The 20040-nt window shown below is 37.3% G+C and overlaps 1 protein-coding gene across 1 annotated transcript; it reads right to left on the minus strand.

The window, feature by feature from the left end:
* Window positions 1-325: 325 nt before the first annotated feature.
* LOC140873726 (uncharacterized) lies at window positions 326-2593 on the minus strand. The gene is made up of 4 exons (XM_073276958.1): window positions 1643-2593; window positions 1390-1517; window positions 1067-1196; window positions 326-901 (listed from the first exon to the last, which is right to left on the minus strand). The coding sequence occupies exons 1-4, from the start codon at window positions 2591-2593 to the stop codon at window positions 326-328; spliced, it is 1785 nt and encodes a 594-aa protein (XP_073133059.1).
* Between the last annotated feature and the right edge of the window lie 17447 nt (window positions 2594-20040).

The following is a 20040-nucleotide window of genomic DNA, read 5'->3' on the forward strand; positions in this document are numbered from 1 at the left end:
TTATTAGAATAAAAAAATAAATACAAGAGAGGAGGACTAGACCAAAACCTCTCTAGAAATTTCAAGAATTAGTTACCAAACATAAAATAGCCGAGCAAAGAAAGTCCAGACAAAAATAGCAAGACTGCTTGAGAAAAATAAGTGGTGGAAGGATTCCTGAGAATGACAACATTGACATACCGAGGCTAAAGCAATTCCTCTAGTCATAAGAATCTCATCAACAGGGAGTCGTTTAAAATACCATCTCCAGCAGAAAGTGAAAAAGCCGATTGCGCACCAAGCCCCAAGAAGCTTTAACAGAAAATCTCCCATTACTAGAGCTTTTTCATAAAGCAATATCCTTACCCATGCAGTGAACAGGGACTTCCAGAACACGTATAGCAAATTCCTGAGGAAGTACAAGAAGAAGACGTTCAAGATTCCAATTTCTATCATCCAGGAACCAACTGACCAGAATATTCGGTTGCCCATGAATAGTCACCAAAGAAGATAAAAGTCCATCCGGAAACCAAGAATCAAACCAAAATATAATATTCTCATCTCCAATTCTCCAACCAATTTCCAATTCAACTCGATTTCTAATCTTCAACATTCTACGCCAAACAGCAGAAATATTTTGCACAGAGCGCACTGCAGCTGGAGGATCATTACGATAATATTTCTGAAGTAAGAACCGACTCCAAAGAGAACCCACAGTCCTGAACCTAAACCAAAGTTTAATGGAAAAGGCAGTAACTGTGTCCTTGAGTCTGCGAATACCCAGGCCTCCTTCAGAAATCGGATAACAAATCTTCTCCCAAGAAATCCAGCGAGTCGTCAGCATCCCTTCCTTTGAACCCCAAAGAAATTTTGCACACAACATTTCGAAGCTATGCAAGACAGTTCCGGGTGGCTGTAAAACCTGGAATAAATAAATCGGCATCGAGCAAAGAACGCTCTTAATCAATACCAAACGACTCCCAAATGAGAGATTTTGCAACTCCCAACCTCGTAATTTTATTCCGGGCATTAGCAATAATATGATTAAAATAGGAACTCTTACGATGTCCTAAGTAAAGATGCGCACCCAAATATCGCAAAGGCAATGACCCTTCCCCAAAACCAGTGATAGAGAAGTAACGACCAATTTTTTCCTGCGAACAGTTTTTGGATGGAAGGATAACACTCTTGGCATTGTTAATAAATTGTCGAGAACACTGCTCATAATGATACAGGAAATCTCTCAGAATTCAAACTCCAGGAATTGAGCCATTAAGAAAGATAATAAGGTCATCAGCATATGCCAAATGAGAGAAAGTAAAAGACCGCCCAGTACGATAAATCTAACTTTTATGGCAAGCAAATTAATTATCCAAACCCTTAGAAAGATATTCAGTAGCTAAAATAAACAGAAGCGAAGATAAAGGATCCCCTTGCCCGAGGCCTCTTCGAGGAGAAGAATCCAGATAGTGAGCCGTTAATGTTGACAGAGAACCAGCAATTAGTAATACAAAGTAAAATTTGCTGACAGGCCCCATCTGCAAACCCAAAAGGACGAAACATATGAATCAGAAAGTACCATTGAACTCTGTCAAATGCTTTAGCCATGTCCAACTTCATAATAATATTCCCACCTCGGGACTGGATAGTGAATGTGATTAACCATCTCTTGAGCCAATAGAATATTGTCTGATATAAGTCTGCCAGCAATGAAACCACTTTGAGAAGGAGAAATAATTTTTGGCAGGATACGGCTTAGGCGAATAGTAATAAGTTTAGTGATAATATTATTACTCACGTTACAAAAACTAATCGGCCAAAAATCAGACCATCGTTGCGGAGCTTTAGTTTTTGGAATCAAAATCACAGTAGTAGCAATAAGACTTCTGGGAAGAGAGGAGCCTGCCCAAAAATCTCTGACTGCTTCGATCAAATCCACCTTAAAAATGTCCCAGCATCTTCGAAAAAATCCAGCTGAAAATCCATCAGGCCCCGCTGAACTATCCTCATGCAGAGAAAAAACACTATCAAAAACTTCTTGTTCTGTAAAAGGCGCCATCAAAGATAAATTATTTGCCTCATCAATCAGCACTGGAATGTGATCAAAATACGGCTTATTTGGAGCAGTCGGTTCACCAATAAGCAGATTCTGAAAAAAAACGCATAACAGACTCCTTATAAGCGAGGGAGTTTCCAAGGCAACCCCCTCATCCCATATCCTGAAAATATTATTCCTTGATCTTCGACGTGCAACCATATTATGAAACAATTTAGTGTTTTTCTCACAATACACCAACCATTTAGCAGATGCTTTCTGCTTCCAGAAAGCCTCCTCCATAGCTAAGCATAGCGAAAGATTAGCCTTAGCCAGAGACATTGCAGCCCTATTTTCGTCCGAAGCAACCGAATCAAAAATTTCCTCGGCTTGGGCAGCCAATGAATCAAGCTCCCTCACTTTATCATGAATGTTCCCGAACACCTCCTGATTCCACCACTTAAGGTGATTTTTAAGTCGTTTCAACTTAACTACCAAACGACTAAGACCATTCTTTGCACAAGGGTTATTCCAGTTAAGTCTAACCGTCTGCATAAAACCAGAATGAAGAAGCCACATATTCTGAAAACGAAACGTGCTAACTGGTTTAGGCAAGAAAGGAGCCGAAATAAGCAATGGGTAATGATCCGAAGTACCCCGATGAAGATGTTCCACCTTAATGTTCGAATAATTCGCCCAAGAGGAGGAATAAAGAACACGATCCAATTGTTTCCAGATTCTTGTATTCGTCCAAGTAAATCTAGAACCCACAAAACCTGCATCCAACAATCCGGCAGAGATTATAAAATCAGAAAATTCATGCATACCCCCGAATGATTAACAACACCCAAAGAATGATCCAACGGGTCCGCAATAATAATAAAATTTCCTCCAACAAGCCAGGTGCACCCATCTTGCGGCTTACACAGCAATAAATCTGCCCATAAATCCCTCCGCAAAACTCTCTTACATTTACCATAAACAATAGATAAATAGAAATATGCAGGGAACAAGCCAGATAAAAGATGCAAATGCAGAAACTGATCATGATCACCACTGAGACTACAATATCAACAGAACTATAAAACCAGATCTTATTATTCAAATTAGAGATAACTGAGGAGAAACAAAAATTCCTATTTGACCACTCTTGATCAAGCATGTGCATAGGTTCCAGAATAGATAAAAATAATAGATTATAAGAATCCTTCATAAACTTAACCCGTCTCTTAGTTGATTTATTCCCAATACCTCTAATATTTCAGAATGTACCAATCATTGAGAAATATCAGAGGAAGCCGCAACAAGCTTATTTAAATTATCACGAGATCCCAAGGCCGGGACTGATCTCCTTCTCTTCGGAGGACGCCCACGTCCACGTTTTAATGATTTTCCCCGATCATTGAGTGAAGGCTCCTCTTGCAAAGGTTCTACAATAGTGAGAATTTTGGACACCCCACTATCATGCAGACAAACCATCGCCCCCTCTGCCCGTTGCTGAAAATCTTGAGGCTGTTGCTGAATCATAACATATTAGGGGCATGGTTCGCCGAAACGGTCGCGATCTTTGTCGCGGTAACTAACATTCCAGTTCCAATGTTATATCGCGGGAACGGTCACGGAACGGATTTATTAAAAAAATTATTATTTTATTATTTTAAATAGATGTAATTATATTTTAATTTATATGTTTTGAACTAATTAAATATAAAAGATGGACAAAAAGTTTTAAAAAAACACAAAAACATAAAAAATTTAAGCTTAAAACAAGCCACACAGATTTATTTTGTTTTGGAAGCTTTGGCTATTTTATATTTTAATTATTTATTTTAATTTTTTGGCATGATATTTTTCACTTTTTCAAAAACCAACACATTTTCCAAGACATCCACTTTTCCCGTCGTCTTCTTCCCTGAACTCTCTTTCAAGCTTTCCCAAAGAATCTGATTCAAAATCAATATCCCAAATAAATTTTCAAAAAATTGCATAAAACCCGTTCCGTTCCGCCGTGAAATCGCCGTTCCGCCGCGAAATCGCCGTTATAACATCAAAGAACGGCATTACAAAGCAGCCAGCGATTTAGTCCGGAACTTTGGCCCGGCAGTGGCCGTTCCCGTTCTGGAACGGCCGTTCCAGCCGTTCCGATACCGTTTTTGCAAACCATGATCAGGGTGTTCAAATTTCGAATAAAACCGAAAAAACCGACCGAACCGAATAATTCGGTTTTTTCGGTTTGGTTTTTTCGGTTATTTGACCCGTTTCGATTTCAAGTTTTCATAATTTCGATTTTCGGTTTTAGAAAAAAATATCCGAAATAACCGAATAACCGAAATAATCATAATTCCTTTTTTATATATTATATTATATCCCAAACAACCAAATATCCACTAAATTAATACTTAAATGTAATAATAAAATAATCTTAAAAGTAATAATAAAATAATAACATTTTCAATCCCAAAGACCCAAACAACCGCACTTCCATTTTCAATCTACCCTTTAACCCTTCGGCCTTCGCTGCTTCGAGGCTTCAAGCTTCTTTTTTCAATCTTCAGTCTGGATTGAGAAAGTAACTGGTAAGGTGCACATATTTTAAATTGTCTTTTATCTTTTCTTTTTTCTATTCTGTTTTTTTCCCTAATAAGTTGTCTTGCAAGATTTGGTAGGTGTGATGCGGCAAGGTTGAAGGAGTAGACATAACAAAGAAGCAAAGATGTCAAAACATGATTACTTTTTTCAATTTCTTCTTGTAATTTTTCAGTTGTAACTTTATTGTTTTTTATTTTTCAAAGCATAACTTTTTAACCTTTAATTTTTTAGATGTGTAATGTTAAACTAAACGATTAAACTTGTGTTGATTTTAACATTATGTTCTATTTTTGTCTTGACTTAAGCTAGTTTTATAAATATGTTGTTTATTTTTAAATTGAGTACTTCTTTAAAATTTATAAAATTTTATGCTTATCAAATTAAAGCCTTGAACCGAAATAACCAACCGAATTAAAACGGTTCGGATATCGGATTAGGCATGCGTAAAATCGAAAACCAAAAAACCAAACCAAAATGTTAAAAAACCGAATCGAACCGACCGATGAACATCCCTATAACAAACTCTTGCAAAGGTTCGACAATAGAGTGAGTTTCGGACACCCCACTAGCATGCAGACAATCTCCAGCCCCTTCGGCCTCTTGCTGAAAATCTCGAGGCTGCTGCTGTACCATTACAGACGCATCAACACAATCTAATGAAGCATGCTGAGATTCCATTACAGTTTCCTGAACAACAAAATCTTCCTCATACAAGGCTGCATGGGCTTTATCCGCCAATTCCTGAAGAGCTGGATCCCGAAAATTTCGATACAAATCATACACGGATTTCTTCATTCTCCTTACCGACCCATTTAAGATTAAGATCATGAACAAGTTGAGTATCATAAATCACCAAATCACTAGAAGTGGATCAAACCGATTCGAGCTAGGAGACCCACGTAGATTCACGGGACTTCTCCCTGCTGAAACATCAACAACTTTTTTCTTCCCCTTCGAACTAACTTGTTTCCAAGCCATTCGAACAGATAACCCGGACGGAGGAACTTCACTACATACGGACCAAAAAACCCCATTTCAGCGAACGCACGAAGCGTTTGATCCTTCGACGGCCATCCCCCTGAATATTTCCCCATCAGTGCATGAGGATAGACCTTTTCCATAGCGATTGTCTCCTCATCAGAGAAAAAAATCGTCGGCTTATTCTTATACATAATCATCTGTTTGCACGGCTGAACTGCCTCTCCCACGTCCAAAAAGCTTTTCCGGAGAGTCCTTGGAGAGGAAGATAAAAAAGCAGCAGCATATGATGGCCGACCTCTGTCCGGAGGCTCAAGATCAGCCATCGGAATCGGAGCAGCCATCGGAGCACCGCCACCATCAAGGGTTCACCTAGGTTTCTCCATATTTGAATTTCCGTCTTAAAGGAATTTTGAGATCAAAAATAGAAGAAAATAAAAGCAAATAAAGAAGATTTTAGCGCCATTGAAGAAGTAGAGCTAATGTATAGAGCTACAGCTCTAAACAACAGCTCTACCTATAGAGAAAGCGGAGAAGCGCTATAGCGCTAGATTTGAAGAAGCAAGGAAGCGCTATTGCGCTAAAGACTAAAGTGCAGCAATATTGCGCTTGCAAAGTAAGCGCTACTGTGCTAGGTTGATGCGGAAGAGAAATCGGAGCAGATCATGTCTCGCTCGAGCGCATGTTTGCGCTCGAGCAAGAAAAGCGAGAAAAAATTCTCGAAACAGAACATGTCTCGCTCGAGCACATGTTTGCGCGCTCGAGCAAGAGATCGCGATCAGGAAAAAAAATCAGAATTTTGGAAAACAAATCTCTTATTTTGTGGACTTTATTTCGTGGGCTTTTCAACGCCATATAAATAAAACATAAAAGACTAGATTTTGTGTGGAAAAATGCAGAGAGAGGCGGCTAGGCGGAGGCTTGGAGATTGGAGATCTGCTCCATCTGCTTCAGAGTTTTTTCATTCTTTCTTCTTATTTTTATTTTTGAATTATTGTTTTCAATTATTGATTAGTTTTTATTCAATCAAGCCGGCGAGATTGGGCCGAACAATTTTATGTCGAACATGTATATTTTGATTTGAGAATTTAAGATTTTTCTTCAAACTATTGATTGTTGGATTTATATTTTGTTCTTGTGAATAATCTGATCAATTGTTTGCTTGCTTGTTAATTGATTCTGAGTCGACAGAGGAGGAATTGATTTTGATCACTCCAATAATTGACATATGATAAAACCGACTAGATATAGTATTCGGTTTCAGTATGCGACTTTAGGTGAAAACTAAATTCTCATAATTAATTCCTAATGCATTTGAATTTGATTAAAATTATGAAAATTAATTCGTTAATATTTGAATATGTTTAACTGTTCTAGAAATAGACTGTTAAATAAATTAAGAGAATTCGCCGTGATTTAATATTAAATCTGGATCCTAGATTTGCCACTTGTTTGCATAATTTGTTTGGTATATTCGTGTGTCTTGGTTGTCTTGTTTTAATTAAATTTATCTTGCAGTTATTTTATTTATTATTGTTTTTAGTAATTAAATTTTTATTTAATTTTCGCACTCTTATTTTATTATTTTGTCTAAATTAAGTAAAATAATTAAATTTTGAGAATTTACAACGGTCCCCGTGGGATCGATACATGGACTCATTGTCTACTAACTATTATTTGACCTAGTGTACTTGCTAGTTGATATCGAATTTAGCGGTCAAGTTTTTGGTGCCGTTGTCGGGGATTGTTTAGTTAATATTAGAATAGATTATTTGTTTGAGATTAGACATTTTTATTTCTTTCATTGTTTAATTCTTTATTTTAATTTTATTTTTTCTTACTTGTGAGGTGCTTGAAGATGGATCATCGATAGGTGTTCACAAAGTTTGACCAACAATACTCGGAGTCATTCTATGTTGCTTGGGGGAAATTTAATGATTTGGCAAACAGATTTCGATGTCATGATTTGTCAAATTACACGCTAACTCAGATTTTTTATGGTGGTTTGGATGAGACAACAAGAAGTTGGGTAGATTATGGAGATTTGGACACTGGCAGTCACTTGTTTCACAGAGATCACGAAAGTGCTATGCACTTGTTAAATGATATGGCAGATTTCGACTATAATTGGCATTGTAATCCTTCAGTGCAGGGTTGGAGTCACCAATATCCTCCAGAATTCAACCCCAAAAATTTTGCGAACCAACCACCGATACATCATCAAGAAATGTGTATCGGGCATTTTGATGATCATGTGGCTCAGTTGGAGAACAATGTGCGACATCAGACGGAGATAAATAAGTACTTAGAAAGCCGCATCAGCTCTTTGAGTCTTTTGGATGAACATATTAAGAGCTTTATAGAACCATGTTTTGATATTTGTCAAGAGAATGAAGTATTTGATCCAGAGCATGAGGAAATAATTTTTGAGTAATCTTCTTGTGAGGATGAGCCAAACGTGACAGTGGAGGAGGAAAAAATATACAAAGCGAAAGATTTGACCTTGTCAATGGTCTTTACATGTACACCATTAGAAGATCATTTCTTGTCATTGACACCAACTCCACATTGTTCCATCCTCTAAGAGCTTCAGTCTATATTCGGAGTCTCCTTCCAAAATAATAAGTTCATACCGATTATTGCTGGACCGACGAGCTTACAATGTCAATATCACGCCAATCTTGAGGGCATAGGAAATCAAGACCCATACGTAGAGTCGTATGATTCCTACTATGGGCGGCAGCCGCTCTTTGATGGTTGCTTCTGCATAGTCGAGCGATAGACTATAAATTTAGCGCTGACTGAGAGGCAACCCAATGTTCTCTTTTCATTATTATTATTTTTATTTTTTTTTTATTTTTATTTTTATTTATTTTTCTAATCCACCCTCTTACCCGTCGCTTTCCATGTTCAATAGGTTGCCCCGATAAGAGAAGTTTCTTTGGAATTTTGCAGATGGAGGAAGAGGACGAATCATAGACCAGGGGAATATTATTTTTATTTTGTTTCTTGTGTTTTGTTCATCTTGCATGTGTTTGTTCTTTTCTGCATTTTGTTCATTGTTTCTAAAGTATTGAGGGCAATATTTTAGATAAATAGGGGGGGTGTTAATCTAGTATTTTATTGTTGTGTCGTGTTTGTGTTGCATCTGTCATGTATAAGTTTGTTTGCATATAGTTCGTATTTATGTCATATGTCATCGTGTTGCATTTGTTTTAGTGTTAGTCTTGCAATAATAGGATGAGGAATAGTATCCAATGATGATGAAGTTGTTGTGGAAAAAATAATTTTTGTGAAATTTTTTTTTCTTGATTGGACATGAAAAACTATTTGTTGAACCGTGAATAATTTTTAAGTACACATGTTAAACCAGTGAAATGTAGCGATATATTGGATGATGTTGGTGTCTGTTGGACCATTGCACGTCAATAGGTGTTTATTGATCTTGATAGTGTCTTTTGAGTTACAATAATTTTATGACATTGCATGTACGATCTTGGGCGTACCTATAAAATTTTTACGAATTTTTTTTAAAATTTTTTTAACTCCATCTGGGTTATGAGCAAGGGATTGAAATCCTAATCGCCTTGTTTTTTACTAAGTATGCGGATTAAATGGGGTTAAAAATTTAAAAATTATTAATCAAAATTTTTGAAAATCAATAACAATTCCATCCGAGCTTGGAAAGTGATTGAAATTCTAATCACCGATCCATGGCTAAGTTTGCGGGTTCATTGGGATTGTAGCCTCATCCGGGATATAGACGATGTGATTGAAATTCTAATTCTATCTTAATTGTAGCTAAGTCTGCGGTTAATTATTGGGGTTTAAGAAAATCGGGTGCAAAATTCCGGGGTGCGTAATCTATCTCAAAAGAGTTGTGTTTTTGTTAGAGATTGTTGGGAGGAAGAGACACTTGATTGTGATACTCATACTGATTTGTCATAGGTCGCTAAGCAGTCTTGAAACTGATTCTTTTGAAGTTTCATGTACCTGAAATAACATGGCACAAACACTTTAACGCTAAACTGATTGTGTATTATGAAAAATTGAGAGCATTTTTGTGATTTTATTTTTTTTGTGTTGGAACTTCTCTGAGGCTGTAATTTTCATGACCCGTCCTTACTTATGTTTGTGTTTGCATGATTATTTTTCTGTGCTTTGCTCGAGGGCGAGCAAGGTTTAAGTATGGGGGCCGGGTGTCGATAAGTTCATTTTAAGTGCATTATTTCGTGATATTTTTATGTCTATTTTGTGTGCATTCATATTGTTTTTTATGCGTTTTTATGTGTTTTATGGTATGTGTGTGCATTTCACTCTTCGGGTTTTATTTGTAGGAAAAATGGAAATTAAAAGAATTTTGAGAGCAAAAATAGAAGAAAAGAAAATGCAAAGAAAGAAGATTTTAGCGACATGGAAGAAGTAGAGCTGTTGTATAGAGCTACAGCTCTAAACAACAGCTTTACCTATAGAGAAAGCGGAGAAGCGCTATAGCGCTAGATTTGAATAAGCAAGGAAGCGCAATTGCGCTAAAGTGTAGCGATATTGCGCTTGCAAAGTAAGCGCTACTGCGCTAGGTTGATGCAGAAGATGTTGGAACACGGTCGTTCTCCGGATCGAAAAAGAAAGTGATACCCGGTGCAGCGGAAGTTTTAAAATTTTATATGGAACGATTCCATATGGGTATCAAATTCCTACGATTAAAATTGATAACATAAAATTTAAACAATATAAATTTTACCTTAAAATCTCGAAGCGAGATTATGGACACCAACAGATTAAACTGTTCTTGTTGTATATCCCAGAAACTGATGAACGAACGATTCTTCAATCAGGTCCACGAACAGAAGTTTAATCCCTCTAATAGACTGCACTAGAAAGTCTATCAGAAGTTTCTACGAAGAGATAGAACAGATATGATCTGTTAAATCAATCTTCAAATTCAAAAATTCACAGACTGAATTTTCGAACACAGTAGGTGAGGGGGGCGGCCGAATTCTCTAGAGAGAGAGCTCTAGGGTTTTCGAAAATTATGACCTATGTTTTGTGTAATTTCTATACTGCAATAACTTATTTATAGTGTGGGCTGCTAACAGCTTAGGGCCCATTAGTCATAAGTTCAAGCCTGACAAGCAAAGCCCGCATGTTCAAAAATTAATATAAAATTCATCGTGACTCAAATTGATAAACCAATTTCACCAATGTGCACAGAAACCATTTCTGCATCTTTTAAAGTCAAGATAAATTTTTGAATCCGAATTCAGTGGTTTCCAAAAATGTCCATCACTATGTCATTTTAGGAAATCTTACTCCCTCTATTTTTAAATAAGAAGTCCCACTTCTTTATTCACTAAATTTAACTCTTTAAATTTAATTATCTCAACGGGGATTAAAAATTCATTACTTGTGTGACCCTCAATGGTTCAGGGATACAGCTAGCCGTGGGCTCACAACTCCTTGTGACTCGGAATAACAATTTCCGACTTGCCCATCGAATCATGGTAAGGGCGCCTAGCAACATCGCCCCATGATTCCCTAGGTATCACTGATAGTGCCTGCAAGAACCAATAGATTTTGGTTAGCGTACAGTACGGTCCCTTCATCCATATATCCCGATCGAATCAACAACCATTGGTAAATCGAGAGTCGTTCTAGATTCGATAACTATGCAATACATCTTGAAGATCAAATAGTGACATCGCATGTGCTACTAGGAAATCAAGTAACCTAAAACACATCATGTACTCTGGCCAGAGATTCGTCACACTAATATCTCCTCAGATTGCATAGGATATCCACACTCGCAAGTATGTGGTGAATCCTTGACAACAAAGCATCGACTCCTATATGTATCGTAACTATACCCAATCCCGACACCTGATGACCCCAATGGAGTCGGTAAACGAGTCAAAGTACGGTACTAGCATATAGAGTCTCAATGATGTTTCAAGTAGTAAGGACTAATGGTGTACAACCAAAACCTCGGACTTTATCCCTCGATAAGTGATAACCACTTGAAAAGTTCGGATATGGTAGTTCGATCATTCATCATATGAATATCCATTTGCATGCTTTGAACATCTCTATGTTCCATACCAATGAAACGTGGTACTCGGCATCGCAAATGCTAGTCTCAATCTTGAGCGATCCTTATCCTTATTAATGGACGGCTCAATCGACTAGGAACTGTTTAGAATATACAGTGACTATAAGATATATTTCATGATAGCCATCCCCATGTGCTACCACATCTTACATACACTATAGTATATTCAAGGTCTTCATCTAAACATCTTATAGTATGTCACAACATAATAATATGATAAAAGATAAAGTAAATGTCATTATAAAAGTGTAAATTATATTTAAACAAAAGATTGTTTATACATAGAGTCATAAAAGCCCTTAGCCACCAGTTGGCTCACCGGGCACCCACTCTTTCAATCTCCCACTTGCCCTAAAGCCAACTAGTCATACTACGTAGTCCCATTGCTTCGCGATGTTTGTCAAATAATGGTCCTGGCAAGGGCTTAGTAAGTGGATCAGCGATATTGTCTGCAGAGGCCACTCTCTCGACAGTGATGTCTCCTCTTTCCACGATCTCTCGGATGATGTGGTATTTCCTCAGTACGTGTTTGGATCTTTGATGAGACCTTGGTTCCTATTCCTGAGCAACGGCACCTGTGTTGTCACAGTACACCGGGACTGGACCAACAGCTTCAGGAATAACACCCAACTCTTGAACGAAATTCCTCATCCAAATGGCCTCTTTAGCAGCAGCTGATGCCGCAATGTATTCTGCCTCAGTGGTGAAATCCGCTGTGGTTTTCTGCTTGGAACTCTTCCAAGAAACAGCACCGCCATTGAGCATGAACACAAATCTAGATGTTGACTTCGAGTCATTCACGTCACTTTGGAAGCTAGAGTCGGTATAGCCTTCCAATTTCAGTTCTCTTCCTCCATAAACCATGAATACATTCTTAGTTCTTTTCAAGTACTTAAGAATATCCTTCACGGCTTTCCAATGAATTTGACCGGGATTGGCTTAATATCTGCTCGTGACACTCAGAGCAAATGCCACATCCGGTCTGGTAGATATCATCCCATACATGATACTCCCTATGGCTGACGCATATGGTATGTGTGCCATTTTCTCTATCTCTTCGTCAGTCTTGGGACACATAGACTTGGATAGAGAGACTCCATGACACATAGGTAGATGTCCTCTCTTGGAATCATCCATTGAAAACCTTTTTAATATAGTGTCGATGTAGGTAGCTTGAGTAAGTCCTATCATTCTCTTAGATCTATCTCTATAGATCTGTATCCCTAGAATATAGGATGCCTCACCCAAATCCTTCATCGAGAATCTACCTAACAACCATATCTTTGTTGACTGCAACATCCCTACATCATTCTCAATGAGTAAGATGTCATCAACATAAAGTACTAAGAATGTCACAGCATCCTTAACTACTTTCTTGTACACGCACGGTTCCTCCGGGTTCTTGATAAAACCAAAATCCTTTATTGTTTCATCAAATTTCTGGTTCCAACTTCTTGATGCTTGCTTGAGACCATAGATCGATCTCTGAAGCTTACATACCTTATGCTCGCTTCCCATGGATGTGAATCCCTTATGCTTCATCATATAAATCTCTTCCTTAATGTTTACATTAAGGAATGCAGTCTTCACATCCATTTGCCATATCTCATAGTCATACCATGCAGCAATGGCAATAAGGATTCTTATGGACTTGAACATTGCGACTGGTGAAAAAGTTTCATCATAGTCAACTCCTTGTCTTTGAGTATAACCTTTTGCCACCAATCGTGCCTTGTAGGTCAGTATCTTTCCATCAGGCCCAAGTTTTCTCTTGTAGATCCATTTACACCCTATTGGAACAATTCCATCGGAAGGATCTACTAAAGACCAAACTTGGTTTGTATGCATCGAATCTATTTCCGACTGCATAGCTTCAAGCCATAAATTCGAATCCGCATCAGAAATTGCTTCCTTAAAGTTTCTCGAATCACATCCAATGTCGGGTTCACTTTGATCCCCTTCAAGAAGAAGACCATATCTAATAGGAGGCCTAGAAGTCCTCTCGGATCTTCTAGTAATAGACGTGTCTTGTGATGATTCTTGAGGTATAGGATCGTTATTTTGTATCTCGGGTTCTTCTCGAATTTCTTCGAGTTCCATCATCTTGCCTTTCTTATCTAATAAGAACTCCTTCTCTAAGAAGGTGGCATTCCTTGAAACAAACACTTTTGTTTCAGTAAGATGATAGAAATAATATCCGATTGAATTCTTCGGATACCCTACAAAATAACATAAGGTGGATCGACTATCCAACTTATCTCCCAATGTCTGCTTCACGTAAGCAGGACATCCCCAAATCCTCAAGTACGAATACTTAGGAGCTTTGCCATTCCATAACTCGTATGGTGTTTTGTTCACTGCTTTAGTGTGGACGTTGTTCAACAACAATACCGTCGTTTCAAGAGCATAGCCCCAAAACGAAGGTGGGAGCTCAGTGAAGCTCATCATAGATCGAACCATGTCCAACAATGTTCGATTGCGACGCTCCAAAATTCCATTCAGCTGAGGTGTCATAGGAGGAGTCCACTGAGAGAGAATCCCATTCTCTTTTAGATAGCTCAAAAACTCGGTACTTAAGTATTCTCCACCTCGATCCGATCGAAGTGCTTTAATACTCTTACCTAGTTTGTTTTCTACTTCAGCCTTGAATTCTTTGAACTTTTCAAATGATTCAGACTTATATTTCATCAAATATAAGTACCCATACCTAGAATAATCATCAGTAAAGGTAATGAAGTAGGTGTGACCAAATTTTGTACCAATACTAAATGGTCCGCAAACATCTGTATGGATCAAATCCAATAGATTTTGACTACGCTCAGGTTTTCCTTTGAAAGGAGATTTAGTCATTTTTCCTTTCAGGCAGGACTCACAAGTAGGTAGAGAGTTAATATCAGACATATCAAACATGCCCTCTCCCACTAGCTTGTTCATCCTCCTTAAGGAAATATGACATAGCCTAGCATGCCAAAGGTTTGCCGGGTTTTGACTATCGATTTTCCTTTTGTTCGTTGTTGCCGGTTTATCAACATAATTTATTGGAACGTCTTTTAATTTTAAGTTATATAGATCGTTTTCAAGTTGTCCATTTCCAATTAAACATTCATTCTTGTAAATATTGCAAATTCCATTCACAAAATTGCAAGAAAAACCATCTCTATCAAGCATAGAAACAGAAATAATATTTTTAATCAAGTCTGGAACAAATAAAACATCTTTCAAAAGTAACTTAAAATCGTTCTGCAAAATTAAATAAACGTCTCCCACAGCTTTGGCTTCAACTCTAGAACCATTTCCGAGCCTCAGCTGGGTCTCACCCATCCTAAGCTTACGACTTCTTGTCATCACCTGCAAATCATTGCAAATGTGAGATCCAAATCCGGTATCCAATACCCAAGAAGTAGTATTAAGTGAAACATTTATTTCAATGTAAAACATACCCTTTGCAGTTTGCAACTGCTCGAGATATTCCTTGCAGTTACGTTTCCAATGACCGGGTTTCTTGCAGTGATGGCAAACATCCTTGGATTTTTCCATGTTTGAAGTCTTTGTCTTGTTCTTCTTCTCGGGTCCAGTTTTCTTGGATGGGGCAGAACGTTTCTTACCCTTTGTACTTGGCCCCTTCTTAGCAGATGAAGAGGAGCCCACCAAGAGAACCGGTTTATCCTTCTTTAAAGTGGATTCATAAGTTACAAGCATATTGACCATCTCTTCAAGGGAGGCCTCTATTTTGTTCATATTGAAATTCACCACAAAACCGTCAAACGATGAAGGAAGAGAGAGAAGTAATAAGTCCACATTGAGTTCATGCTCCAATACCAATTCAAGCATTACCAACTTCTGAATGAGCCAAATCACGCGTACCCCATGATCACGGACCGAAGTCCCTTCACGCATGCGACACGTCATTAACTCTTTTACAGTAGCGAACCTTTCAGCTCTCGATTGAGCCCCAAAAAGTTCATTGAGTTGTGCGTGAATGTCAGCAGCATTCACGGTATCCTCAAATCGCCTCTGGAGTTCATCAGACATCGAAGCTTGCATATAGCATTTGACCTTGATATCATGGTCCCACCATTTATCAAGTTTTGCCAACTCTTCCGGACTTATATCAGCTGGTGCTTCCTTCGGAGGAGATTTTTCTAACACGTAGAACATCTTCTCCGAGGTCAAGACAATCTTCAACTTACGGAACCATTCCGTATAGTTTGCGCCAGTCAGTTTGTTTTGTTCGAGAATAGAAAATAGTGGATTGCGCGAATTCATCTTAATGAAATACTGAAAAGAAACAGACAATAATCAGTGATTGTTTAATTAATTTACTAAGACATAAAATAAGGCGAAATTTATTTTATGAATCTCACTCCCACTATTTTAACGATTTCACTACCCTCTAGTGAAAACGAGAAACATTTTCTTTAGTGGGAACATGGAGTCCAATTGACAAACTATAGTCCCGAATAATATCAGCCAACATAATTTTTAAATGGTAGAGCCCAATTGCTTCCAAAGCAACCTCCATGTTTTTACCTCATGTCCAATAAGGACCCAATAATATGACGCCGTTTATTGTGACACGTCAAGATGACCCATCAATATTAAGTTGTGATGGAAGGTCGCCATGTGGATCCCCAATAATATGAGCCAATCCCATGGGAGTTCCATCCAACTTACAACATGTGTCGATCCAATGTACAGCTTTTCGACGAACGGGCCACCCAATAATATGAGCCGGACCGTATCCACGGGTAGCATCTCATACATTGATCGTTGATGGAAGGTAGGAACATTTAAACAATATTTAAATTTTCTTTATTTATCTTGATATCAATTTTAAATCATATTTAAAATGAGGGATTTTAATTTCGAAAATTTGTCTCATTATTTAAAATTTGTATGCTTGCTGGATTCATACAATTTAGTCTAAACATGCATACAACAATAATATCATATATTATTTTAAGATGATCGATTCCATTACTAATCGACCCGTGGTTGCCAATCACGAGTCTAAGTCCAATCCTAGGTCATATGCAAGTATGCAATGCAATCCTATTACATTAAGCTTTCAATTTACATTTCTTCGGTCTTTATTGTCTGCTGGGCCCACCTTTGTCTTCAAATCTTCATCTCCCACTAAGTCTAAAATTTACAATAAATTTCGATGACAAGCAGGGGATACATATTTAAGGGGTGGAAACGGATCATAAACTAGGCCCACTTTTATTACAAATGATAAAATCAAATTTGGGCCATAAACCAGGCCCATTAATAAAATCCAACAATCAATAATAAAGCCAAATGTAAACAACCTAACATACACCTATAATATTGGTCATGGCAATCGATCATCCTTATCTAATAATATTTAATTCAAAAATTAATTTATTGGATATCATGCAATGACAATAAATATAAATAGATAAAATCATATTTCATACATAAAATCTTATTTTAAATATAAAATCATATTTTATCTAGTTTATCCATAAAATCATATTTTACATATAAAATCCAATTTTATACATAAAATCATATTTTATTATCAATTGTACCAAAATTAATAATTAAAGACTTAATTTATTGGATTAAATTTATAAATTTCCAAAATTCAAAATTTATCCAAAAATTAATTTTCTTAGTTTAAAAAAATTTTGGGCTCAAACAATTTTGACCCATTGCCTCGTGGACCAACTGAAACAATTTTCAATCGGGCCAAAAACTGGGCTCGAAACCATTTTGGGCTAGAATTCATAATTCACGAAAAATTTAATTTTTTTTTAATAAAAATTGAGGCTTTGTACAATCGATAAAATTTTAATCGTAAAATCCGAGAACAGCCTGGCTCTGATACCACTGTTGGAACACGGTCGTTCTCCGGATCGAAAAAGAAAGTGATACCCGGTGCAGCGGAAGTTTTAAAATTTTATATGGAACGATTCCATATGGGTATCAAATTCCTACGATTAAAATTGATAACATAAAATTTAAACAATATAAATTTTACCTTAAAATCTCGAAGCAAGATTATGGACACTTAAACTGCTCTTGTTGTATATCCCAGGAACTGATGAACGAACGATTCTTCAATCAGGTCCACGAACAGAAGTTTAATCTCTCTGATAGACTGCACTAGAAAGTCTATCAGAAGTTTCTACGAAGAGATAGAACATATATGATCTGTTAAATCAGTCTGCAAATTCAAAAATTCACAGACTGAATTTTCGAACACAGTAGGTGAGGGGGGCGGCCGAATTCTCTAGAGAGAGAGCTCTAGGGTTTTCGAAAATTATGACCTATGTTTTGTGTAATTTTTGTACTGCAATAACTTATTTATAATGTGGGCTGCTAACAGCTTAGGGCCCATTAGTCATAAGTTCAAGCCTGACAAGCAAAGCCCGCATGTTCAAAAATTAATATAAAATTCATCGTGACTCAAATTGATAAACCAATTTCACCAATGTGCACAGAAACCATTTCTGCATCTTTTAAAGTCAAGATAAATTTTCTGAATCCGAATTCAGTGGTTTCCAAAAATGTCCATCACTATGTCATTTTAGGAAATCTTACTCCCTCTACTTTTAAATAAGAAGTCCCACTTATTTATTCACTAATTTAACTCTTTAAATTTAATTATCTCAACGGGGATTAAAAATCCATTACTTGTGTGACCCTCAATGGTTCAGGGATACAGCTAGCCGTGGGCTCACAACTCCTTATGACTCGAAATAACAATTTTCGACTTGCCCATCGAATCATGGTAAGAGCGCCTAGCAACATCGCCCCATGATTCCCTAGGTATCACTGATAGTGCCTGCAAGAACCAATAGATTTTGGTTAGCGTACAGTACGGTCCCTTCATCCATATATCCCGATCGAATCAACAACCATTGGTAAATCGAGAGTCGTTCTAGATTCGATAACTATGCAATACATCTTGAAGATCAAATAGTGACATCGCATGTGCTACTAGGAAACCAAGTAACCTAAAACACATCATGTACTCTGGCCAGAGATTCGTCACACTAATATCTCTTCAGATTGCATAGGATATCCACACTCGCAAGTATGTGGTGAATCCTTGACAACAAAGCATCGACTCCTATATGTGTCGTAACTGTACCCAATCCCGACACCTGATGACCCCAATGGAGTCGGTAAAGAGTCAAAGTACAGTACTAGCATATAGAGTCTCAATGATGTTTCAAGTAGTAAGGACTAATGGTGTACAACCAAAACCTCGGACTTTATCCACTAGATAAGTGATAACCACTTGGAAAGTCCGGATAGGGTAGTTCGATCATTCATCATATGAATATCCATTTGCATGCTTTGAACATCTCTATGTTCCATACCAATGAAACGTGGTACTCGGCATCGCAAATGCTAGTCTCAATCTTGAGCGATCCTTATCCTTATTAACGGACGGCTCAATCGACTAGGAACTGTTTAGAATATACAGTGACTATAAGATGTATTTCATGATAGTCATCCCCATGTGCTACCACATCTTACATACACTATAGTATATTCAAGGTCTTCATCTAAACATCTTATAGTATGTTACAACATAATAATATGATAAAAGATAAAGTAAATGCCATTATAAAAGTGTAAATTATATTTAAACAAAAGATTGTTTATACATAGAGTCATAAAAGCCCTTAGCCACCAGTTGGCTCATCGGGCACCCACTCTTTCAGAAGAGAAATTGGAGCATATCACGTCTCGCTCAAGCGCATGTTTGCGCGCTCGAGCGAGAAAAGCAGGGCGAAAAATTCTCGGAACAGAACATGTCTCGCTCGAGCGCATGTTTGCGCACTCGAGCGAGAGATCGCGATCAGGAAAAAAAATCAGAATTTCGAAAATTAAATCTTTTATTTTGCGGGATTTATTTCGTGAGCTTTTCAACGCCATATACATAGAACATAAAAGAGCAGATTTTGTGTGGTAAAACGCAGAGAGAAGCGGCTAGGCGGAGGCTTGGAGATTGTAGATCTGATTCATCTTCTTCAGAGTATTTTCTTCATTTCTTCTTATTTTTATTTTTGAATTATTGTTTTCAAATTATTGATTAGTTTTTCTTCAAACAATACAGCGAGATTAAGCCGAAAAATTTTATGTCAAACATGTGGATTTTGATTTGAGATTTTTAGATTTTTCTCCAAACTATTGATTGTTGGATTTATATTTTGTTCTTGTGAATAATCTGATCAATTATTTGTTTGCTTGTTAATTGATTCTGAGTCGACAGAGGAGAAATTGATTTTGATCACTCCAATAATTGACATATGGTAAAACCGACTAGAAATAATATTCGGTTTCAGTATTCGGGTTTAAGTGAAAACTGAAT

This window comes from Henckelia pumila, chromosome 1, assembly GCF_033568475.1.
Source record: "Henckelia pumila isolate YLH828 chromosome 1, ASM3356847v2, whole genome shotgun sequence".
NCBI lineage: Eukaryota > Viridiplantae > Streptophyta > Magnoliopsida > Lamiales > Gesneriaceae > Henckelia > Henckelia pumila.